Source organism: Podarcis pityusensis (assembly GCF_964106645.2).
Source record: "Podarcis pityusensis genome assembly, chromosome: 1".
NCBI lineage: Eukaryota > Metazoa > Chordata > Lepidosauria > Squamata > Lacertidae > Podarcis > Podarcis pityusensis.
In genome coordinates this window covers 54,934,247-54,960,456 of record NC_138028.1, presented here as the reverse complement: position 1 = coordinate 54,960,456, position 26,210 = coordinate 54,934,247, and the positions used below count along the sequence as shown (strand labels likewise).

Sequence of the window (26,210 nt, the reverse complement as noted above, 5' to 3'; positions counted from 1 at the left end):
CTCTCAGCTGGAACTCCCCTTCTCCAAGATTCCAAGTTTCCAGCCCCTAATATGTGGCGTTCTTTAGACAAATGTGCAAATACCCAACAGGAAATAATGTCATTTTGTCTGGTTGCAATCAACTCACAGTAATGCCAGTAACTTTTGACACTATTAATTCAGTTAACAATACAATACATAAAAAACCAGACTGCAAAGATATTTATTTCAGCAATAGTAATGTTGACTATTTTATTAGCATCTCAACCCCAAATCAAGTTAATAAGAATGTATCAGTTAAACGGGTCATTCACGAGCCACTTTCTGGCTCCCATATTGGGTCTCAAAACCTTTCATTTTAAAACTTGCGAGTGGTCTGGACTCTGCTGCAGACCTGTGACATTTTTGTTGTTTTAGTCACCAGCTTGATCCTCCAGTTCCTATTCTTAAACAGGCCATCAATTTGTTTTAACTCGGTCAACATATGCAACAAATGGTCCAGCTCTACTTAAAAGGTGCAGATATTACATTTCTTCTGTCTGAATCCTGTCATGGAGAGTATGCTATGGAGTCGACCACTTTACCTGCTTGCCTTCTGGATTTTTTCTCTTGCATAGATAGAAGGGCTAATCCTTAGGTAGATGGAAGCTGTCCTACTCTTAATTGGCTGATCACATGCCCCTCTTTTATAGTCTGTTTGAGGACCTCTCAGCTACCCATTAGACTGTGACAAAAGGGTCTGGATGTGGTCTACCAGTAGTGACTGTTTGCTCTGCAAAACAGCAGGACACAAGTCTTCATGAAAGTTGCATTTCCTTTCTCCCTAGCTGCTGTTTTCCTGAGAGAATTCACTCCTAGTGAAGTACAGAGTTTTCCTGGAGTTGTCCACATCCCAGTTTGTATACATCCATTTTGAAATGGCTCCCTCTTAACTTTTGGAAATGGCTTGAAACCAAATGATGCTTCTAAGACTACCACTTTTGAGGACTCTGGTATTTCAGTTTTGCCAGCCTGTGTAGAAATGCATTTGCACACGTAACCTTTTGTTGTACTCTTTTAATGCTGTTTCCAACTGCTCCTTTTCTGTAACAACTCTCTTTTGTTTTGATAAGAAATTGTCTGTTGGCACCCACCTTCTTAACGAAGGAGTCTGCCTATCATTTGGCTACACGTACTTTTCTTAAAAGGAGTTGCTTGCCCAGACAAACAAGGAGGACCAAACATTCCTACCTTGTGGCTTGTGTTCCTTTCCCTTCATTGTTTGGAACACCCTGAAAGATCTTCAAGCTGTTGAAAAATAGTCCTTGCCACTTGCATAAACACTGGGCAGACTGAGAAGCTTTTCTCCCATTAAAGGCACCATGGGGGTAAAAGGGTTTCAAAGGGCTAGAAACCCTTAACAGATGTCATGTACAAGTACCAGAAGGGGATCCTAACAGAACAACCCTGTGTAGTGCTTTGTCACTAGGATAAACTCAGAGACATGTGCTGGTAAGAGGTATGTTAATGGCAGCTGGAGTTGGTGTTAGACATGGCACAGTGTGTCCCGAGTCACCTCAGACTGGCTTGCTTTACTACCAAATTATGTATTTAGAAATAACTTTATTTTCAGAGGCTCAAAACATAACCTCCACTCTCCACCAGCTTTCCATCCTCCCAAACATCTTCCAGTATACTCTCACTTCCCAAAATACCCCCTTTCCCTTTCATTCAAAGACTTACATGGAATGTGGAAGAGATACATTATTTCCATTCCCCACCACCCAAGGCATCCTGGAGTCTGAGCTCATCAATGAACTGTGGATCAGCATATAATTGTGCCCTGTAACCCATGGGAGATGGAGTTCTCCCAAGAGCTACTGCTGGAATTGTAGTACATAGCATGCCTGCATGGTTGGGCTCTAGGACACTGGCTGTGGTGATTGGGTGGGTGGTGGGTGGGGAGATATGCAAAAAAACCCTCCTTACTTCTGCTCTTGGTACACTGAGTCATCTAAGCTGCTTCCCGTTTCCCCATTTTTAATGCAGGAATATTATTTCACCAGAGGATGATTTCCACTAAGATCTGCTTCCCACACCACAAAAAAATAGATCCACACATTTCCACCAACACGCTGATTGTATCACTGCTGTAAAGCTGGGTGGGAAGACACGTCTTCCAAAAATGTTCCACAGGGACTCCACATCTGCCTTCTCATTTGGGAACTGTAGTACTTATGGCTTTTACTTTTTCCATTCATTTGACTCTAATCAAAACAATTTGTTAGAACATCTTAATTTCTTTGTTAACCCCTTGATGTTGCAAGTTCTTCCTGAAAGTTATCAGTACCTTGATTGCATTTTAGCTCATCATGCTCAGACATCTTTTGATTGTGCTGGCTAGTTAAACAACTTTCAAGTTTGCATCCGTGAGTGTTTTCATTCAACCAAAGTAATGACCTGAGTGTATGTTTAGTTCTAGATCAGCAATAGTAAGTAAAACCATGGCCTAGGACCATTTTAAAAAAATATTATACAACCAGCCCTGTCAAATCTAACTTCTCCCACCCTCGCTGCTGCTGCCACATGTCCTCTTCCCATTCTGGAAGATGTCCCAAAAGCCAGAAAGAATTTAAAATGTATTCTATGGTTAATTATCTTTATTTGTTGCAGAAGGCATCCAGAAGTATGGATAAATCTTTGGGGGATGAAATTTACACACTTTTGGTTGGGGGTTGGCTTGCATTTAAGTCAAGGTGGACTAGGGGTTTGCTCTCTTTTATTTGACATGGGGGGGGGGATACCAATGGGAAGCCCCCCAAGAATCCACTTGTGAATGATGCTACATTATGACATAATTTTGCTCTACCAGGACAACTCTGTTCCAAATTCCAAAGGGAAGACTTCCAGGCTGCTGAAGCCATCCAGGCTTCCAATGGAAATGGCAATAAAGCCTGTTTGTTTGTTTGTTTGTTTGTTTGTTTGTTTGTGAAGAAAACCCTCAGCCACCTCAACTTTAAGGTTAAGCCCAGCCGCCACCCAAGCATTCTTCATTTTGTCTGTCACCCGAAAGCCACTGATACCCAGCCTTTTTTGTGGGGGATTAATGGTCCCATGAATATGGAGCATGGAGATCTCTGGCTCAGCTTGAGTTAAGACCCCTTTCCGTGATAGGCTGGTGTTATGGCAACTGTTGCATGGCTTCTTCCTGAACTGTTTAAGTAACATTTTAAAAAAACCGATATGTGGGGAGAAGCCCATTCTGCAAGCCTTTCCCCTTGACAGTGTAGACGTATGAAGGGACCACAGCACGGGCTCCTTCCATGTGGTCCAGGACTTTTCACATTATCTGAGCAGGGTGGGATGGAATTATGCTGCAGCAGGTCGCAAACCATCAATACAATATGAACCGGGTTGATTTGGCCACTATTCTTCACACATGGTATGCTAATGTTTACATAGGCTAAAAGTAAATATATTACTAATGATGAGTTAAAATCCAAACTGTTGTAAGTTATAAAGTTTTCATTTTTTAGGAAAATGCAAGAGAGGGGAATGTAGAATTTTTAACCACCTTTTGACATCAGAAGCCACACTAAAAATGATTTCTGTGCAAATACAGAAAAAACCAACAATATTTTATTTATAATCTTATTTTAGTGTTTGAACTACAAATCCTGGTTCTAGAATTGTTTAAAAGATCATGGGTTTTATAGATGCTCACATGAAAATTAATTTCTTGGATTGTTTTTGTTTTTGTTTTCTTCTTCCACAGAATGGTCCCTTCAGGAAATACAGAACAGGTCATTATGTGAAAAATAAAAATAAAAATAAAATATTTTGTTATTTTTGCTGTTGTTGTTCCTTGATTGTTCTTATGAATCTACCACTAACATCCATTTCCCTGTTGAACCATTTCAAAAAGGGCATGAGAATAAAATGAAATGAAGAAAGACAAAATAGACCGAATCTCACCACTAGAATTCACCATAAAAATTCCCAAAGCGTTAACAGAATTCTTACAAAAATCCCTAGACCAGTTTTTTTTAATCTTTTTTTTTTAGAGAATCAAGTTGTTCTATGAAAAATATGGCAAATGGGCTTGGGAAGGGGGAAGAAGAAAGGGGAGGAAAGAAGTAGGGTAAATAAGTGCAGCAAAAAGAGGTTCTGAGGAATACACATAATTTTGTCTGCTTTCTCTCACAATAGAATTTTTAATAAATAAATTTCTTTTTTTTGTAAAGACACTTTTTTTGAAACAGTAGATTTAGCCCAGTCATTTGTGTCATTTTTTTTTAATAAACTGTCTTGTGTTTTAAATCTGTAAATGTTTTAGATCTGAGTCTCTTGCACATTGTCTTTTGAGTTCATTCGGATCAATAATGGTTCATGCACTGAACTGTGTATTGAATTTATTGTGTTAACTGTTGTTGTGTGGTTGAAAGGAGACTTATAAGAGTTATAGTGATTTAGGTGCTCATGCTCTATTGCTGGCATGGGCAAATGACTTTCTATAGGCGTGTCACCTGTAAGCTCATCATCCACATTAATGATCTCTACAGTTCGTGTTGGAGCATGGTGGTTTTGCCGGTGATGTTGCTTTCTCATTTTGTAGAAAATGACCAACATCACCGCTGCCATAAGAGTGATTGCCACAAAACAACCAATTATGATTTTGGTAGTCTTCATAACCTCATCTATTCCTGGAATCCCATTGCTCAAATCTGTCACAGCGATGGTGAATGTTTTTTCCGTTGACCTTGTGCTCTGTGGTGTGAGAGAGGTTGTCACATTGGTGGTGTCCCATTCAATGACCGGTGTGGGCCAAACCTGCTCTGTTGTCCGCGCCTCATCCTGAGAAGGTTCCACAGTTTCTACTGTGATGGTTGAAAAATAAGTAATACACTCCTGTGCAGTTACATTGAGTGTTGCAGAAGCTGTGGTATTCCCAACAGAGTTACTCACCAAGCACGTATACAAGCCCGTGTCTTGCGCAGTCACCCTCGTAAAATTTAACGTGCCATCGCTGAGCACAGAAATCCGAACCCTATAAGCCCCATGTGTTATAACAGACCCATTTGGAGTAATCCAAGATATGGAGGTCAGGGACGTCGATGCTCGGCATTTCAGCTCTGCAGCCATGCCTTCAGTGACGTTGAGGTCTGTTGGTGGCTCCACAATCACAGGAGCGTAGCACGTGAAGTAATTCAGGTCCAGCTCACCAATGTACCTCCCTTTCAAGCTAGGAGGCGTGTTGCAACGGGCACAGCATGCAGTGTTCGAGGGCGCTTTGTCTTTAATCCACCAGCTGAGCCACAGGATGTCACAGTTGCAGTTCCAAGGGTTGTGATGTAGGTGGATCCTTTCTAGACGGAGAGGTGTAAAGAGGTCGTGAGGCAGTAGTGTTAGATTGTTGTGAGCCAGGTTGATCTCCACTAGCGACTGAAGGTTATCAAAGGCATTCCTTTCAATCACTTGAATCTGGGATTGGATCAGCCACAATTTCTGAAGGTGCATTAATCCTTGAAAGGACCCAGGCTTGATAGCAGTTAAGTGATTCCCAGAAAGGTCTAGCTCATCCAGTTTTACAAGTGGCGTGAGGTTAGGGATCTCCCGAAGGTTGCACATAGCAAGGTTCAAATACCTCAAATTGGACAGACCTTCAAAGGCACCTTCTGAGATATATGAAAGCCTTTTCAATTCCCCCAAGTCCAACCTTCGCAGGGAAGGGATTCTATTAAAAGCATAAGAAGGAATACTCTCAATGGGGTTGTTTCGCAACCAAAGCTCCTTCAGTTTTGACAAGTACACAAAAGCCCCATTTGGGATGGTGCTAAGACGATTGTCAAAAAGTTCCAAAGTATTGAGATTAGCCAGACCATTGAAGGCCCCTATTTCAATTGTTCTAATGTGATTTCTGCTCAGCTGCAAGACTTCTAGATGTCTCAGGTGTTTGAAGCTATTCACCTTAATGATTTGGATCTGGTTCTCATGGAGATTCAATAACCGTGTGTTTGTGGAGATGGCGTCAGGGACCTCTCTCAGATTCTTCCTCACACAAATTACTTTGCTAAACTGATTGCTGCAGGAACAGACAGACGGGCAAGTCTGAGCTCTGACCAAACCAGCCACCACAAGAAGTTGAAGAGCCAGTAGCACCACAAGCAAGGGGTCAAATAGGGCCCTGTTAAACCTAGGACCTATCATTATCTGCTGTGGATGTAAGGTCATCTTGTTCAACATTCATAATTTATTTGGTGTTGGTCCTTCAGGAGTTCCAATAGTCTGAAAGAAACAAATAAAGAAGGATCATGTTAGCTCCAATTGTTAATTTGCGCTACAATTTCCTCAACTTTATATATTTTTAAAATGGTAATTTTATGAAATACTTCATACACATAATTTCCCATTCACCTGCCTTCAAATTTCTGGGGAATGCATCTTAATATACTAATGGAGGCTTAAAATTGCTACTTGAGCCTTTGAACTCTCTGTTGAACTATGCAGCCTAGTCACCAAAAGAAAATAACACATAAAATGGCATACAATTCTAACTGAAATATAAGATCGTTTCCGGTGGTGCCAATTCTTCCTCCCTTTTGCAGTGCTCTGCACCCCTTCCCACACTGTTCTGAAGGGCCATTCAATCTTCTGGAACAGATTTGCAGGGGCCACAAGGAGGGGAGAGGGAGAATTGGCAAGATTCTGCTGATGGAAGCCTGTGCTGTTTCTGGCAGCAAAGGGACATGATTGAATACAATATTGGAAATCATGAAAAAATTCTGCAAATGAATAATAATAATAATAATTAAAAAAAATATGAAAATGCAACACTATCATTGTTGTGATATATGCTTGTCTTGTTTTTGTTTTTTTTATCAAGAAGAACTTCCATGAAACCATGCATAGAATGGAACTGGAATGTCATAGCCCATGTTTGTTTTTCCGTTGATACAGAAATTCTAACAATTAAGATGGGGACCCAACATGTCAGGGAATGAGTTCAGAACAAGAACCAAGAATGGTACATTTTGAAACTTCATTGCTGCTTAAAAAAATGGAAAGAAGTCGAGACAATTGTTTGAATGTAAAACCAAAAATGTGGCCAATGTAGTTTGCCTCTAGTTTACCAAGAGCAGTGATTAAAAGGCAAGCATGAGTATAGCATTGACATGCATGTATGGTCTATGTGACACAGTCAAATCTGCAGACTCCTATTGCCTTTACTTCTTGTGCTATTTCCCCTAAAGGACAGTCGCCATGGTGTACACAACATAGAACTGAGGAATGGTGCAAGTAAAGCTTTTACTACTTGAATAGAAATGCTCACCAAATGCTTATTGTTTGCTTCTTTCAGGAAAGCAGATAAAAAGGAGTTTCTGTGAACTGCTGAGCTGAGCATCAGCTCTCTCCCACCATTAAGCAGACTCATCTGATTTCCTGATACACTCTCCACTATCCTCATATTTGGCCATAGCAGCAGAGAAAGTCTCATTAGTAAATGTGTGCTGAACACAGGAATAAAGAATGGCTATTTAAACGACAGAAAAAAATATATCTCCCATAGCTGCAGGGTTAGCAATTTCAGTGTTACCTCCAAAAATGTTTCTTTCGGATCTTAGTGTAAGTGAAAAAAGACCTTTCGACTCTGCAAATGATCATTACTATTCAAAGTCTCTCAGTGCTGATTCATTTGTGGTAGCTTCTAAAAAACCCAGCCCTGGCTTCATTTTCAATCTGCTACTCACTGCAAGGTCCCTGTGCTGTAGAGATTAATGAAATTTCCTATAAATCAGCCAAAAGTGAAGTCTTATAAATTACAGCAAGCGCCAAGCACATTTATAACCCAAAGCACACAGATGCATAATACATGCATTTAGTTGAACAAAAATACTATCAGCCAAAGGTTTTCCATTTTAAGCTTCAAATTGTTTCATTTTGTAGTAAGGAGGTGGAGGTGGAAATGGTATACTTTGAAAAACAGGGTGAAAATATATTATTATTCACATAGTAGTCTATTTAGTAAAAGGTGATTTTTATAATCAGATAATATATATTTATGAATTTACTTATGCATGTTTGACACTAGCTTCTTGCAGTAACAGAAAACTATTAAAGCTTTTGTGCAGCACTGTGAAGACTGTATTCCATACGTTTCCTCAGAGACGAGAGGTTAAAAGCACCGGGTTAGAATGAAAAAACGGAAAGCAGCACCAAAGAGCAAGAGAAAAGAGCAGAAAGAAGGAACCTCAGCAGGTGCTAGGACACTGTTTATTGAAATGAATCTGGTGTGTTTTGCCATTTCTGACACTTCAGTCCTACACATGTTTACAATGAGCTGGTTTGCAGAGCCAAACTATGGCTTTGTACAAATGCAGGAGTGTGCAGGCTCCCAGAGACGAGAGAATGGCCACTTTTCTCCTTCTCTGCGTCTTCTGCTGCCAGTTAAGTCTTAATTTGGTTCAGTGTGTTGCCCAAACCCAGGCTTATGGTTTATATTGCTTCAGCAAACCAAGGTTTGCCCCTGGGTTTACCACTCATGGTTTGTTCTGAGCAAGACAAACCTTAATCCACAACAGTACAGCAGCAGCAGTTGCTATCTCCTCTACAGGAAACCTCAGGTTTGTGTGGTCACACCAAGCCATTGTTTGGCTTAGTGTCACATGGGAATCAGCTCTCAGTGTCCAATAGAGCTTACTCTCAGGCAGAGGTGGATTTAGGGGAGCACAACCGAACCAGATGCAGAACCTCAGGGGTGACACAGGGCATTCCACAACTATGAGGTAGAATGGAAGGCGAGAGGTGGGAGGGGAGGGTTACCACTGCATAGGGGGCCGCTGAAATTTGAGTCCCCCAGATTCGACACTGTCCCAGGAGTATTGTAAATGTGTTCTGGTATGTGTGTTCAGGAACACTCTCTTAGTGTCTGCTGATGTACCCCTGTTTATTATTTTGTTTTAAAGCACAGGTTTAATCATCAATAAACTTAGTTCAATTTGTTTTCAACCAACTGTATTTTTTATACAGGGGAAGAGGGGGCGGGCAGGTGGGGGGACTACTCCCTGATCCTGAATGAGGCAACTGTGCCCCTGAAGTACCAGGTGCGTACCCTGGGAGTCATTTTGGACTGTCCATGGAGGTGCAGGTCAATTCTGTGTCCAGAGCAGCTGTCTACCAGCTCCATCTGGAATGCAGGCTGAGTCCCTACTTGCCTGCAGACTGTCTCGCCAGAGTGGTGCATGCTCTAGTCATCTCCCGCTTGGACTACTGAAACGTGCTCTACGTGGGGCTACCTTTTAAGGTGACCTGGAAACTACAACTAATCCAGAATGTGGCAGCTAGACTGCTGACTGGGAGCGACCGCCAAGACCACATAACACTGGTCTTGAAAGACCTACACTGGTTCCCAGTATGTTTCCGAGCACAATTCAAAGTGTTGGTGCTGACCTTTAAAGCCCTAAACAGCCTCGGTCCAGTATACCTGAAGGAGCATCTCCACCTCCATCGTTCTGCCCAGACACTGAGGTCCAGCGCTGAGGGCCTTCTGGTGGTTCCCTCACTGTGAGAAGCAAAGTTACAGGGAACCAGGCAGAGGGCCTTTTGGGTAGTGGCGCCCACCCTGTGGAACATCCTCCCATCAGATGTCAAAGAAATAAGCAACTATATGACATTTAGAAGACATCTGAAGGCTGCCCTGTTTAGGGAAGTTTTTAATGACTGATGTTTTATTGTATTTTTAACGTTCTGTTGGAAGCTGCCCAGAGTGGCTGGGGAGGCTCAGCCAGATGGGCAGGGTAGAAAATAATAATAATAATAATAATAATAATAATAATAATAATAATAATAATTTTAACAGGGTTATGTGAGAGCTGTTTCTGACCATGACACCAATCTAATGTCTGGCTCACCTGTATATGCATAACACTTGATAGGTCATCATTCAACAGTAAATCTCTCAATCATTTCTGCTAAATATTTGAACCGCTTCTGTTGAAAACTACTATTTGAAAAACGGTATTAGGAGATCTGGAAAATGATTTGTGGTTTTTGATCTGTTGCAAGCAAGCCACCAAATGATGAACATGCATATGCAAATTATTAATAAAGGTACCTGCTGTACCCACCAGATATATGTCCATTTTCTGTTAACTTTTATACCATGCCTCAGGGAAGAGACTGCAGCACTTTGTATGAAAAAGCTCTCAGGTTCAAACACCAGTGTCTTCAGGCAGGGCTGAGAAAGGCTCTAATCTGCAAACTTGTAAACCACTGCCCCTAGACAATACTGAGGAAGAGGGACCAGTGGTCTGACCTGTAATACAGCAACTTCCTCATATAAAAAAGGAACATCCTTACCAGGGTCCAAACCCATCCTAGGGTCAACCACTAATAATTAAAAATGAATATTTCATATGATCTTTCTAAAACCCAAGCAGCTCATTCCAATATCTCAGCTGCAGTCATGTCTACAGAGGAAGGATGGTGAAACTGTTCATTTTGGTTCTCTTAGTATCCCACATTTTCAGTCTTAAGTTCCTCAGACGTCATCAAAATTCTTTTTGTGTCTGTGTGCAAATTTCTCCTATTATACACATTTTTAATACATTTTCCCCAATATGCACATTCATAGTATTAATGCATTTCCACCAATATATGATTTTGTATGCAATATTTACCCCAGTATATGCATTTTTGTGCTTTGGCTGGAGAGCTGCATTCCAAATTCAGAGACGTATGAATTTTGAAGGATGGCTGTGTTTCAGTCCTCATAATATTTCAGAAAGTGCAAATTAGGGAGATTGGCCTTTAAATGTGTTTTGAATTAAACTTTCCTTCCATCCCTACCACAAAGTAGTGGCCAAGCTCCAAATCAGAGTGCCTCTCTGAGCAAAATTGAGATAAGTGAACTATTTCTTAATTTGCAACACTTGAAGTGAGATAAAGGTTGTGCTTGCTAAACCCCAGAAACTGTCTGGATGGCCATACTTATCTAGTCCAACCCCCTGTAATGCGGAAATCCCAGCTAAAGCATCCACGACAAATGACCATCTGCTTAAAAACCTCCAAGAAAGGAGATAGACCGGAACACTGAAAATTATCAAGCGTCTCTGTGCAAAGTGTTTTTGTTTGATGTGTTCTTTGCTTTGACATCACCATTAACATGTACATACTCAACACCATGGCTGCAGTAGCATCCCTTGCAAGGTTGCTGAAATAATAATTGTAGTTAATAGATAATTGTAGATAATTGTTCTGGGCCGATAGTCATGGTTGCTGGGGCACACATACATGGTGTGTTGTTGTGTCCCTGGGAAAAGAAGGGAGTGTTGTTGTTGTTTTTGGCATGGAGGTAGATATTTAACACTTCCCTCCTCTTTCATGATCTTGATGAACCCCCCCCCCCCGGTGCTGCAGTTAGATTTAAGGGGGAAACTTCCCATTATTGTCAACCAGAGTTTTTCGAGTTTTCTGTGTCTGCATATAAATTGCAAGAGGGGAAATAAAGGTCCAGCCTCCCCTGCAATTTAATAAAAGTTGAGCTCCATGCCTGAAATTAACTACAGAAAAACTAATAATGTGATTGCAAGTGACACAATTAGCATCATGTATAGTTAGGTGCTGGGAAGAGTAGGAGATCTATGGTTGTATAAAGTGCAATCCTTGAGTGGATTTTGGCACAGGATGACACATTAAGGCTACATTTGTAAACACCCCACTTTTAACAGAATGGACCTATTTCCAAGTAAACACACACACACACACACACACACACACACACTTGTGCTGAAAAACTTTTATGTTGAAAGACTAGCAGAGAAGCAACTAAAAAGAATGTTGCTCATTTGTCTTTTTGTTTTGTCTTGCCTACTCTTTTCCCCTAAAGGACTATGCTTGAATAATGAATCACATTAGCTAGTGATAAAACAGATAAAGGAAACATGGGACCAAAGTCCTCTCTCAATTATTCTATATTGTTTCCATAAAAACAATAATATAACCAAACCCAGCTTGCTACAGTTCATATCAGAGCTGGGAACTAGCAATCTTGATATGATACATCTTATCATTTGGACGGGGCTGTTATTCAGTAATGTACTTTACATGTAAAAGGTCTCAGGTTCAACTTTTGACATGTAAAGTACATTACTGTACTGAACAACAGCCCCGTCCAAATGATAAGATGCATCATATCAAGACTGGATACAAGATTGTGGGAGGAATTATGGAAGATGCAGAGGATACTTGTTTTCTTAGTGAATTGGGGGTCTTTAAATGAATAGGTTCCACAATATGAGTAGTGCTTGGCTGCCAGGCAATGATGGAATTCAACATAGCAGTAAGGAGATTGTTATGCTTCCACTGACCTATATCCGTGCCTGATGCAGTAACCTCCCTTCCTCTCTTCCTACACAGAGTGGATTTGTGGGAGTCAAGGGGGAAGAAGAGAGGTAATCCCCATCACACTTGCAGAAGTCATTATGAGGGCTTCTGCTTGTGGAATGGGTTAGTTGCATCTGCCCCCAGGAGTTTCAAGTAGTTAGCACGTGGTAAACTAAATTCTGGTGTGACATTCACTTTTGTAACTACCAAAGATGCTTATTTATCTAAAACTATAGTAAGCGAGGAATGCAGACTGCTGAGGACCTTCACTGAAGAAGCCATAACACTGTTTATTCCAGTTATATGAATATCTATAACAGAAGATATAACAACACTTTCAAGATGGTGAACATAAAATGGGGAAATGTATATGTATTTAGGTTGTGCTAAGACAGGGGTCAGCAAACTTTTTCAGCAGGGGGCTGGTCCACTGTCCCTCAGACCTTGTTGGGGGCTGGACTATATTTTTTTGGGGGGATGAACAAATTACTATGCACCACAAATAACCCAGAGATGTGTTTTAAATAAAAGCACACATTCTACTCATGTAAAAACACGCTGATTCCCAGACCATCTGCGGGCCAGATTTAGAAGGTGATTGCACCAGATCCATCCCCCGGGCCTTAGTTTGCCCACCCATGTGCTAAGGTCTACTAACTTATACACTTCCCTAAAGGGAAATGAGAATGCAAGTATAATCATCAGGCAGAGTTGTGCCAAAGGAGTTTAGGTTTTAACACTGTTTTATGATCTGCATTTTATTCTATTTCTGTACACCACTTGTGTATTCTCTGAATGTAGAGTCGTTTATAAATTCTAAACTAAACTAAACCAAACTAAAATAAATATTCTCCCCTCCCAGCATTTTGGAGTTTGAGTGTACACAGGACACCTTTAAGAGAACATGTTCCATGGAAAAGTTATTTGCTAATTGAATACTATTTAGGGCTTATCCATACTTCTTGTCTTGCTGCTTCCCTCAGAGGAAATCTGCCAGAGTAGATGGCAATCAGGTTTTCCATGGACTGCCATTTGTTCTGATTTAAAGGTAAAGAGTGGGTTTTCCCTGGAAAAGGAGCAAGGCAAGGGGAAAACAGCTGATACTCATAGCTGTCAACGTTTCCCTTTTTTAAAAAGGGAAATTCCCTTATTCCGAATAGGATTCCTCACAAGAAAAGGGAAAAGTTGACAGCTATGCTGATACCCATGTCTAGAAAGCATGGATCAAGTGGAACAACGCTGCTTGCACACATGCTTTCTAGGCATGGGACAAGTCCTTAGAGTTTGACCTCTGATAAATTATCTATCATTCCAACTCATAACAATCTAGCCAAGTTACTTTGAATCAAGAGTTTCTAACTTGAAATTTCTACTGACCACTTTAAGATACAAATCAGTGGTTTAATGACACAAGGTTTTCTAATGGATTGTTAATCCTTGAGCTATCTAAGCTTCACTTCAGTAACTCCTGAAGGGAAATTGATCTTCTGAAGGCTTTTTGCTGTTTTTGAGTTTCCTTATTCTCAAGGACTACATCATAAGGAACAAACAAGAGGGAAATAAAGGAAGACCAGACAGCTAATCAAAGAAAAATCCAAAGTAACTCAGGAAATAGAAACCTCGTAAATATTCAGACCACCGAGTTTATAAACCACGTGTGCTCACTGAAGAGAATATATCAAAATTGCATCAGTGTATTCTAAATGCAGTGGTTTCATGCCAAGGAATATTTCACCTGGTAATGATTAAATAGCAACACCTCTGTAATTAAAGGGAGTTTCAGATACAGATTTGCTTTGTAAACAATTATCAACATATTACTAACATACCTGCAGGTTCGTTTCAATCTGAGAAAAATAAAAATAGCCTAAAAAATAGCATAAGCAAATAGGTATGCTATCTCATCTACCTCTCTATCCAATGAGTGTATTTTGAAAAAAGTAAATGACAGTGTATGTATCCATCTATCTATTATCTACCATATCTCACTGAATCAGTCCTCAAAAGTACTATCAAGGTACCTCACACGAGCATTAAATTAAGTGCCATATTTTTCGCTCCATAAGACGCACCAGACCACAAGACGCACCTAGTTTATGGAGGAGGAAAACAAGAAAAAAAATATTCTGAATCCCAGAAGCCAGAACAGCAAGAGGGATCTGGCTTCCGGGATGGCCTCTTGCTGTCCTGGCTTATGGGATAGCTGCGCGCAGCTTCTCCCGGGCTGGGGGATGAAGGCTCCCCCCTGCCCAGAAGTAGCTGCACGTGGCTAAGACAGAAGGCTCCCCTAAGAGCCATGCTCCCTTTAAAGAGCGTGCAGAGCATGTGTGCGGCTCTTGGGGGCTTTTCCCCAAGGAGGGAGAGGGGCAGCCCTTCTCCCTCCTCAGGGAAAAGCCCTCAAGAGCCGCACACACGCTCCATGCGGCTCTTAAAGGGAGCGCTGAGCAGAGCCTCCCGTCTGCATTCACTCTATAAGCCGCACACACATTTCCCCTTACTTTTTAGGAGGGGAAAAGTGCGTCTTATAGAGCAAAAAATACGGTACATATCAACAAGAAGCAATGTCTAATTCTGAATTATTTTATTTTTGTTTTACTCATTAAACCAATATTCAGGTTTGAACACGTATGCATGAGGTAGCACATAAACACAGCCATCCCACTCCACAAATAGTGTTGCTGGAAAGCACTATTCTGTCTCCATTTGTGAGTCCCATCATGAACACCTTGGCTGAAGATGTTGTTTTTTTTCTGAAAGGTTGGTTGGCAAGGATCTAGCAAACCAGGACAATGCAAACTGGAAAGTTTCCTGCCAAACCCTCTATTAAAATGGACAGTAGCGTGGAACTTCCTAAAATTGTTTGTGCTCAATCTTACTCCAGTTCCTAATTTATTCAAAGCCTTTTGACTGGCAGTGGAGAATGCTGCCATTTTGGATGCCCTTTACAAGAATTTCTTTAAAGTCCACCTAAAGCATAGAACCAGTCTTCTCTTTAAAAAAAAAAAAAAAATTATTAACCGACCAATCACATCAAATCAAACCAAATTACATAAATTCCAAATTACACAGCCGAATTTTAAATTTTTGTTGGGGGTACCCATATTTCAAGTTCCGAAGGGATCCAATCAACTTCTTGCTTCTTACTGCTGTTTTAATGTCCACAAATCTAACCTTATGATATTCACAGTACTATCCAGTCTTTTCTTATTATTTTTCCACATCTCTTGTTGTTATTTTCATATATTTTTCCTTTCTCTTTGTGACCTCTGATAGTCTCCGCAAGCTGGTTAGAACAGTTTGTAATCCTGCGTGGATATTTTTTTTTTTTATCCAGTAGCCATATCCAGACGTTTTCCATATAACATCACTTCCATACATCAAAACAGTCTTAGCGTCATTAATCTTCACCAATCTGGCTCCTTTCTCAAAACCTCTGAGGAGATTCACTAGGAATGCAGTCTGAAAAAAAGTCCATTCTTCCTCCCGGCTATAAATCCTTTGGCAAGATGGCGACTCCGAATTAATTGCTGCGCCATTCCCAAAAGCTCTTATTGCTTCTCGGTCTCCATAAAGCATACTTTTGGTTAAAGTTTATCTCCACACAGACCTTAATCATCCTGCTTGGGTCAGTTCAACCGACGGTTCTAACGAGGAGGGGTTCTTGTAAATCACATAGAAGGAAAGTAAAAAAGCCCCCCCCCTTCAGCCCCGTTGTCAACATACCCCGCCTTTGGTGTATCTTCATCGTAAAATATTCCTGTTTCTCCAGCCCGTCGTCTTCTTTTGCAGAGGTCACTTAAATTAGCAGACTTCACTCCCCTTCTTCACTTGAAATATGTGCATTTGCTTCTTTTGTAATTAATTATTCCAAATTGCTGCACCTAGTGCGCGATCAGAGACAGCGTCCAGGAGAGCCGAGGTCCACACGGGGGCATTCTGCCTAGGGCCCTCACCCCCTTCTTTTGAATTAGGGGGTGATTTATGGGCACAGCAGGCAAGGGCAGTGTTCCCCATTTCCTTGGGGCAACAAGGGAGGCTGCCTACTCCCATAACAGCCTCTTAATTACTCCGTGTGGGTCGGAGAGATGGTATTGTCGGCCAGCTTCCAATGCGCCCCCTAGTGGCCCCCTGTGGATTCATTAAGTGCACCTTTAAACACAATCTTAATCAAAATTCTCTCCCATGCCTAGCTACAACTGTGGAAGATATTTGAGTCTTCTCTTAAGCAAGACCAGAAGACTTTAGTCATCCAGGGCTATAACTAGTTTTTGATCTATGAACTCAACTAGTTTCTCAGTGTAATCTCTCTGGTAAAGCCCTGGCATGGTTGAGGAAATCACCAATGGAATTGGATTTACCAAAATACACACAGCACTAAGGATCTTGCTGTCCTCACCTATGTTCTGACAAAGCACAAGGAAATAAAGTTAAAGCTCTCCAGCATTTCAGTTCACACTGCAGCACCCCTCCCTTCCCTTTCTCAGCATCCAAGGAATCACCATGTAGCATCTGTGAGTGGCAACCCTGAAACCCCTCCCACTTCTGCCTTCAAAGTCAATTAGTAAATGGCCATTTTGTTTCCTTTCACAGTAGAACTTCATTTCTGTAATAGCTGTAATTTTTGTCACTGCCGCTTCCCTTAGTACCTTATGAGGGCACTCTGTTATTTTGATTAAATGGTCCAAAGTAATTCACATAGTGTTCCTTTGTACTTGGAAAGAGTGCTCCTTTGAGGGCCAGCAATTCTAGACTGACAACGGCCTATCTTCTGGCAGAACAGACCTAGGGTCGCAGTGGGAAACAGTTTTAGCACATTTGAACCAAATCTATCCAAGTTATTAATGCTCCAGGAGTTAGTCCCTTCCTTTTGTACTTTTGCTTCTAGGCTGGTATGAAAGCATCCTGCAGGGGACTGATTTGGCCTAGGTTCTCAGATAGCAAAGGTTTTCAGAAATGACTGGGTATTTTTGTTCACTTATGCCTTTCCTTTTCCACAAGCAGCTCAAAACAGTGTTCCCCCTTTTTAGTTTCACAAATTCTTATGAGGCAGGATAGTCAGATATAGTGACTAGCCCAGTGGGCTTCATTGCTGAATGGATGCTTGAGTTTTGGACTCTCCAGCCCTAATATGACATTCTACTCAACACAATACACTGAGTCTCTGTTACTTGACAAATAGCTTGTTCATCTAGGAGTGCAGTTTAAAATGACCCCTTTGTGTAAAATGACCCCTTTGTGTTGGCTCTTCATGTGCAGCCAGTCTTGAATATTTAAGGAGTTGTGAAAGTTATCTGAATTTGATTTCAAACTAAGATACTTAAGTAACAGAGGTGGGTCATAAGAGTATGCTGTTGAGAAATCAATGCTGAGCAAAAAATATATGTACAACATAACTTCAGTGAAGCCTCCAAAGCTTTGAACTCAGGAGTCTAAAGTTCATTTTCTGCACTCAGATGATGAGAAATCTTCATAGCAGGAGAGGGAAACATTTCAGGCAGAGGGCAACAATACCCCTCTGGCAAGTCATCTGGGGCCACATCCCAAAACTGGACAGGGCTACACACACACACACACACACACACACACACCATCCCACAGAGAAATTGTCCATGGACATGTAAAAAGTCCGATCACTGCCAAGTAACTCCATCAGTGTCCATGCATTTGCACTATTTATTTTTATCATCATCTTCATTTTCATATCTGACATTCATTGCAAGGGTTACAAGGCTGCTTACAGTGCTATAAAATACAATATTAAAGCCAGCTAAAACAATTTACAGAAGAATAGGGTTGGTCCTAAATATATATCTGATGTCAAAGGTCAGAACAAATAGGTGCTTAGTCAGCATTTTCTGAACAAACGGATCATCCACACGTTCTACATTTACTCAAAAATCAAAAGCAAGTCTCAATGTGCTCAATGGTTAGCTTGTAATAAGTTATCAGTCTGAAAATGCACACAGCTCCACACTAGCCCTAACTATTTCACTGAATTAAACCTACTCCCAGGGAAGCATATGCAAGTGGACTGGAGTCTGTCATGTGTGCCCAGTTGCGTGTGGAGTCTTGCAGAACATACACGAGGCCAGTTCTCAACTCAGAGGAGGAGACTCTCTCCAGGTTGCAGGTTAAAGCTGTCAAATGCCATGAAAAGAATAAAGGGGGAGAATATTTTTAGGGTTCAATCTTATAAACCAGGATGGCTAACCTGTGGCCCTCCCTGCCTACTGGCTTTGCTAGTTAGGGCCAAAATGGGAGTTGATATCCCAACCACATTTGGAGAGCACCTGCTATACACACATATTTGGGGAAATGAATGGATTTGCTTCCAAGTATACATGCATAGGTTTACTCTGTGAGAGAACTGTACTTGCTAAGTGCATTTTGGAATTTACACGAGGATCACCCAGCAAAGAATGATGGGGTGGATAAAGTTAAGTCACCCAGGTTATGAAATTCTGGTACATACTAGAGTGAACTAACATAGCAAAATACTTCAGATCTGAAACAGTCACCATTCCATTCTATTACATAATGTCACATTATCGAAGCACCCAGCCTGGAAACTCATTGTAGGGTACATATACTTGGGGGTGACGACCCTATATTGCATGAAAGGCCATGGATGGGAATGCTTAAAAACCTGCTGTCCAGCAAACAGTGACTATACCTCTTGTCCTTGGTAACTATGGAAACATTCTGAATGTAAGATTGGAACATAGACATTTTGTGGTCTACAGTTTACAAGCTGTTTATGTAATTATGAATGAGCATTCGACTGTTAGGGGGGGATAAAATTATTATACCGCTATGGCATTTTGGAGACAAAAAATAGGTATGGAGAAGCAAGAAGTTAATTTTTTGGAAAATTACTTGTTTTATTGACATTTTATGTAACAGCGACACATTGTTGTTGGTTTTTATATTGGGATTTGGGGATTTTCTTTCTGTAGGAGGGACTTGTAAATCCAAAATTAGCAATATGACATTTTGAAATAATGTCTCTCAGCAGCTTCACAGCAATTATGTCCTTTTTATGCCCAGTGAACAAAACCAAGGTCAGAGTGTATTTTCAATTAAACTCCGGGTGTTACGAAGTACAGCACAGCCAGAATTTCAAGCACATTATTACCAGATCTATCACTGCTGAGCAATGAATAGGTCACAGGCACTCCTGCGTACAATATTTGTATCTGTTTCAGTATTGCAACAGGGAAAACAGCTCAAGTTGATTTTAGAGGTGGCAAATGACATAAAATTAAGAAAGCTGTGTGATGACTCAGGGGGGAAACTAGCAGCACTCAATATGGATTTTGTGAGTTAAAAGTTGAAGAGCCATGGACACGGTCTTAAGGAGTTGCAAAAGAGACAGTATTAGCCACTGAAGCCAGTAAGAAGCTTGGCTGTACAAAGGTTGAATGCAAAAACCAGAGCTCAGCTATTGTTTGCCATTTCTCAAGTGAAGTGGATAAGTTACAGCAACATGGAAGCTAAATTCAGTCCTGAGGACCTAACCAAAGGCTATATGAATGGCATGGTTATCAATTACCTTGTGGCTTTTAAGTTAAATACCAGGCTTGGGGAAGGGGGAAATGACCCATGAGGCGTTTGCTAAGGCTTCCCTCCCTAGCCACAATATTGACGAAAATCTGTCCCCTGTGGCAATTTACATTAGGAGAAAAGTTTCCATTAGCACCAATGGGAATTTTTTTCCTAATGCAAATTGCTTCGGGGGAATTTTCACTGAGAATGTGACTGGGAAGGGAAAATGTAAAACTCTCCTAGCCTGAGGACAATTGTACTCCTGAGGACAATCCTGGCCCTGTGTCTGGTATTTGATGTTTTAAGCAACACAACATGATTGCTAATCACATCATTCACATCAAGTGCAGTTACTAGGCCTTGACTCTCAGGACAGAGACAATAAGAAAATTTTCACTGGAGCCAACTGTTTGCTGGAGCAGCAAATTCTGATACGACAAAAATGAGCAGAAGCTTTAAATCATTAAAAAGCAGATGAGCACGTTACTAGATGGATTCAACTGCAGAGCTAAATAGGAATGCAAGGCTAAAGGATGAGAGGAAGCGACTAAGATTGTGGAGAGTAGGGACCTGGGCAGGTAGTAGTAAGAGAAGAACCAAGGAAAAAACAAGGGCATTTGAGCAATCTCAAATTACCCCATTATGCTTCCCACTTACAAGAAAGGGGAAAACAAAGGGTTGCATCCAACAAAGCCTATTTGCACAATGACTTCCAATTGAGAAATGAAACTCCTGCTGTCTTCTCTCTGTGGTCTCTAAGCATCCACCCCATCTGTTCTGGAGGGTTGAGGAAAAGCCCAGAACAGATTTGGAAGGTCCATAGATGGAGAGTGTGGTGTTTACACACCTTCCCATTAATTACGTCTTAACTTCATATTTTCCTAACCACAAAAAGTCTGATTTATTTATTTTTGTTTAAAAAAGTTATTTAACGGTCTGAACCTAATTTTCTAGTTTTATTTATTTAATAAAATGTATACATCACTTGAATGTAAAAAGTCACCAATTTATATATATATATATATATAAAAGTAAAATCAAGAAAGATTCACAATCCCACTTTAAACCATACAAAAGTTAAAATACTAAAACAACTTTCTAAGCATCTGGGTAGGCTTGCCTAAACAAGAATGGTTTCAGCAGGCACCAAAAAGAGTATACAGGGAAGGCACCTGTTTGATCTCAATAGGCAGGGAGTTCCAATGTGTAGGTGTTGCCATACTAAACAACCAAGTTCTTACAAATGCAGAACAGGTATCCTGTGGCACCTGTAGTAAGCCAGTTCCACTGACTGCAGAAATTGAGTGGGGATATGTAAGGTAAGCAGATCTTATGGGTAAACTGGTCTCAAGTTGCTAAGGGTTTTATATACTAAAAGTAACATCTTGAACTTGGCCCAGTAACAAATTGGCAACCAGTGCAGATCTCTGAGCACATGAACTACTGTGGCAAGGCCTCTTGGGTCCAGGAATTGTGATAGCTGTGGAATCAGATGCAACTGGTAAAAGGCACTTCCAGCACCTCTAAGCTGAGCTTCCAGTGACACAGCCAGATCCAGAATCACCCCCCAACGTGAATCCCTTCTGCCAATTACTGACAGCCTGGAGATGACCACGGTTCTTTATCACGAAACAGATTGTCCTTCAAGCCAAGGGCACCTTCAATTCTAAGGCACATAGCTTCTCCACATAATCCCAGGAACTGCAGTATACCCATCAGAGAGCTACATTTCCCAGCACTCCTAACAAACTGCAACTCCTGGGATTTTTTAAAAGTTACATGTTTACCGGTAAATATGTTTTAAATCATGGACAAGAAGGACTGACAAAACCCGAGACCAGGAAGAAGAGACGTTGGGTGAAGATTGGAAGAAAGTTTTTAAAAAAATTATTTTGAGAATTAGTGTAAAATTAATGAGTATTAGGAAAAACGTTGGAATGAAACTATTTGGCTTTAGTAGAAATGATATAAGGAGTTATGTACATTTAAGTTTTAAGTTTTAAGGTTTTTTTTATGGCAAGATAAGGTTAAATAAATTAAGGTAAATTGAATGACAGAATATAGTGAAAGATGGAAAGGATTTGTTGAGTTAATTAAAAGGTTAGATCGTTAAGATAAATTATATAACAAAAATTGAGAAAGATGGAAAGAATTTGCTGAAACAATTAATTAAATTAGAATACAAAAAGGGAGGTGTGAGGAGGTCGATGAAACAAGTAAATGAAAGATAAAGATATGGAACATTGGATGTGTGTTTTAATGTTATTGGTTTTTTTTTGCTGTATTGTTGTATTGTTTTTTATGCTTTTCTCTTTATGTAATGTAATGTATGCTTTGTTAAATTTTTTGTTGTTTTCTTTTTTCTGTAATTCTTAAACTCTTAATAAATATCATTAAAAAAAATGTTTTAAATCAGGCTTCCTCAACCTCGGCCCTCCAGATGTTTTTGGCCCACAACTCCCATGATCCCTAGCTGGCAGCACCAGTGGTCAGGGATGCTGGGAATTGTAGTCTCAAAACATCTGGAGGGCCAAGGCTGAGGAAGCCTGCTTTAAATGAAGGGTGTAAACACAGCCTAAGTAGGACACATGACCACCTTTCCTTGAATGATGTAAAAAAAGAAGAAAAACATAAAAAAGACAGAATTGTAGGTCTTAAGTATTCCTATCATGCATTTCCATTTTAAATTATTTTATCATTCATGTGACTAAAATCAACTTAAAAACTTAACATTCTTAATATATATTCTTCAGCATAGATTGTATGGCTGCAACATCAGTGAAGTCTATCATTTGGGCTTCAATATGTGCTCCTTTTTAGAGATATAATCAATCATATCTAAATATAAATCATTGGGGGGGATTTTGAAGTGTCATATTGTCTCTCAAATCCAGTGATTAGACAAATAAAGAAAAGATATTAAAGAATGGTCTCTGTTATAGTTAACAATTATGGAAAGAACTGGTGCTATAAAACTGTTAGCTTTGCCAAAATTAAAACCACTTCTTTCAAACATTCGCCATAACAATTGATTCAAAAGATTTGGCACGATGGCAAAAAAAAGTCACAAAGTTCATTTATCAAGGGAAAAGACCAACACTTGCAAAGACTCTGAGGCAAAAGCAATTAGATCAATGGGGATGAGGAGAACTACGTGTCCATAAATATTATGAAGCAAATAAATTAAGAATCATGGTGTCATAATAAAGAGACAGCTTTAGAGAAGCTGTATGTAGGCATGGAAGTAATGGGGACACATTTACAATTAACTGAAATGAATTCCAATAGGGACAAATAAGTTTTGGACTCATGCAGGAAGAACCAGATGCACAAACATAAAATGGGGGACACCTGGCTAACTAGCAGTACATGTGAAAAGGATCTAGGGGTCTTGGTGGACCACAAGCTTAACATGAGTCAACAGTGTGATGCAGCAGCAAAAAAGAGACAGCAAATGGTGTTCTAGGCTGCATCAACAGAAGTATAGTATCAAGATCAAAGGAAGTAATAGTACTACTCTGTTCTGCCTTGGTCAGACCACACCTGAAATACTATGTTCAGTTCTGGGCACCACAATTTAAGAAGGATATTGACAAGCTGGAATGTGTGTAGAGAAGAGCAACCAAGATGATCAAGGGTCTGGAAACCAAGCCTTATGAGGAGCGTTTGAAGGAGCTGGATATGTGATCAATTTATCATTGAAAATAGTTACTTCTGTTACTAACTACTTGTTTTGTCAACACCTGGAAAAGAGAAGACTAAGAGGAGATGTGATAGCCATTTTCAAATATCTAAAGGGCTGTCACATGGAAGATGGAGCAAACTTGTTTTCTCCTGCTCTGGAGGGTAGGACTCGAACCAATGGCTTCAAGTTACAAGAAAGGAGATTCCAACTAAACATCAGGAAGAATTTTCTCAGTAAGAGCTGTTCGACAGTGGAATGGACTCCCTCAGGAGGTTGTGGACTCTCCTTCCTTGGAGGTTTTTAAGCAGAGGTTGGATAGCTATCTGTCATTGATGCTTTAGCTGAGATTCCTGCATTGCAGGGGGGTGGACTAGATGACCCTTGGGGTTCCTTCCCATTCTATGATTCTATGAACAGAATTTTGGTGTGGGGAAAAAAGTAGATTTCAAATGGGGAGCAAACCCTTTGGAATTTTGGAGTGCTAATCAAAGAATTAAATACAAAATATGGATGACTCAATGAAAGAAAACTATATCAACAAATCCTTAGGGAGAATTTAAAAGTATTACACCAATGGCATGTTATGCCAGTACATCTGGCAAGAATAACAAATACAAATAATACAGAATGTTGGTGAAATTGGTATCAATGAGGTTTATCTTTCTATCTAGAGAAAACATTTTGTGGTAATTTTGAGTAATCAGTGGCAGGAAAAGAAATGCTTAAATAGTCTGCTAAATCCGACACGATCCACAGTGATAACAGAAACAGAAGTAAAGTACAACATGTCCCATGTAGTTTCTCCTTTGGAAGACATAATTAAAATATGGAATCCAAAATTTCATGGATCACTGTCAATAAAATTAAATACTCATATGCACAAAAATAGTCTTGTAACTACTGTAGTGTGTTAAACATGGGGTTATCTTTGTTGGCTGCTTATGAGCTTTACAGTTGCAAAATAGTGGCACCAGTGGCATATCTTACCAATCCTAAAACAGCTCCACTGGCTTTCTGTTTGTTTCCAAGCACAATTCATAATGCTGCTGTTAACCTTGAAGTTCTTATGTGGCTACAGTCCAGGGTATCTAGAAGTAGTACTGCCTTCTGAACCTGCACAAGAGTTGATATCATCATCAAAGTCCCTTGGCCAAGCTCCTCACCACACATCGGAGATGTCCAGTTGCTGTTAGTGTCCTATTTACTCTGTAGTGTCCTATAATATTCTGGAAGGGACCCTCAACTGCTGCCTTCACTCTCCTCACCACTCATCGGAGATGCCCAGTTGATGTTAGTGTCCTATTTACTCTGTTTACTCTCGAGTTTCAGCCTTCAGGTCAAAACCTTTTAACTGATTCAGATATTTTCAATGTGTGTTTTTGTTTTCTTCATACATTGAATGATTTATTTCCATTATTTATAAGTGATATTTTATATCATGTGCCTCTATTTTGCTGTTTATATCTGCAGGGTGTTTGTTTGTTTGTTTAAAATGATTTCCTCGTTCTTATTTGTTGTGAAATAGTCACTTTTAGATTATTGTTGTCCAAATTAGGCATTTTTTCCACATATTACATTGATATCTCTATCTATAGATAACATCTGTAAAAGGTTAAGGGATTGGGTGGAATCCTAGTTGTCAAACATTAGTTGAAGTGGTGCATCGCCCAATACTCTTTTAGCATTGTTGACAGGGTACCCCATTGGAGGGGTCTCCTATCCAGAAGCCAAACATAGGGCAGATGAGCCATAGGGCTTCCAGCCGTAGCCTTAGGATGGCCAACTCACTAGATCAACATATTGGGAAGGCCCTAATCCATGGCATGACCCTGAAGCAGTTCCAGCCCTCTGGCAGGAGGGTGAAATGGATATACACCCAATGTCTGAGCCTAAGTTCCACTTATACCTGTAATCAATAAAGTTGTGGCCAATTTTTATCCAAATTGTTGTCTGCTTGTGTTTGTTCTGTCGCACCTGACAAAGTATTAGGCCGGGGAAGGAAGGCACTGTGACTGCAGTAGTTGCCTTTAGATTGTTGTTAGGTATGTGGACATTAGGCATTTTGTTCACATATTGCATTGTTAATATCCATATCTATATATCATATCTGTAAAATGGGGATTAAATATCTCACAAACAAACAAACAAACAAAAACCTCATGGTGATGTTAACAGACCATACATAATGAGGTTATAAAACTTGGAATATACCTAAAGAAGTCAATAAGTGACAAGTTTACAGCTACTACACTTAGGAAAGCCACAATCAGTAGCTTGGTGAATGAACTGTTGACTATGAAGTTCATTTCATGCTGGAAATCAGCAAGCTGGACCAGTTCAGTCCTTCATAAATATGGAAATAATCTATGAAACTGGCCTGGCATTTACCAGCACAAATTACACTGCTGTCCACATTATCTCTTTTCTCCTTTATGCATTTCTCAACAGTGAATCTTTAAGGATAGTAAAAAGCTGAAATGTAACTGCTACTTTTCCATTAACGATAAAAAGAAAAGGAGGAAATGGGTAATTTAATGCGCAGGTCATTCACGTGCATGGCCTAGCTGGCTGGACTCAAAAAATAATATAGACAAGTTGAAAGAACAGTTTATGCAGAAATTGAAAATTACAAATTTTTTGA

General features: G+C 40.2%; 1 protein-coding gene across 6 annotated transcripts in view; it reads right to left on the bottom strand.

The window, feature by feature from the left end:
- Positions 1-201: 201 nt before the first annotated feature.
- The window catches only part of LRRC4C (leucine rich repeat containing 4C), a 624,097-nt gene continuing 598,088 nt past the window's right edge, over positions 202-26,210 (bottom strand). For all 6 annotated transcript variants that reach the window (XM_081001814.1, XM_081001815.1, XM_081001811.1 and 3 more), the window contains one exon: positions 202-6,243. In XM_081001814.1, the coding sequence (XP_080857940.1) occupies positions 4,291-6,201 (1,911 nt within the window). In that variant the 5' untranslated portion in view covers positions 6,202-6,243 and the 3' untranslated portion in view covers positions 202-4,290. The remainder of the gene's footprint in view (positions 6,244-26,210) is intronic.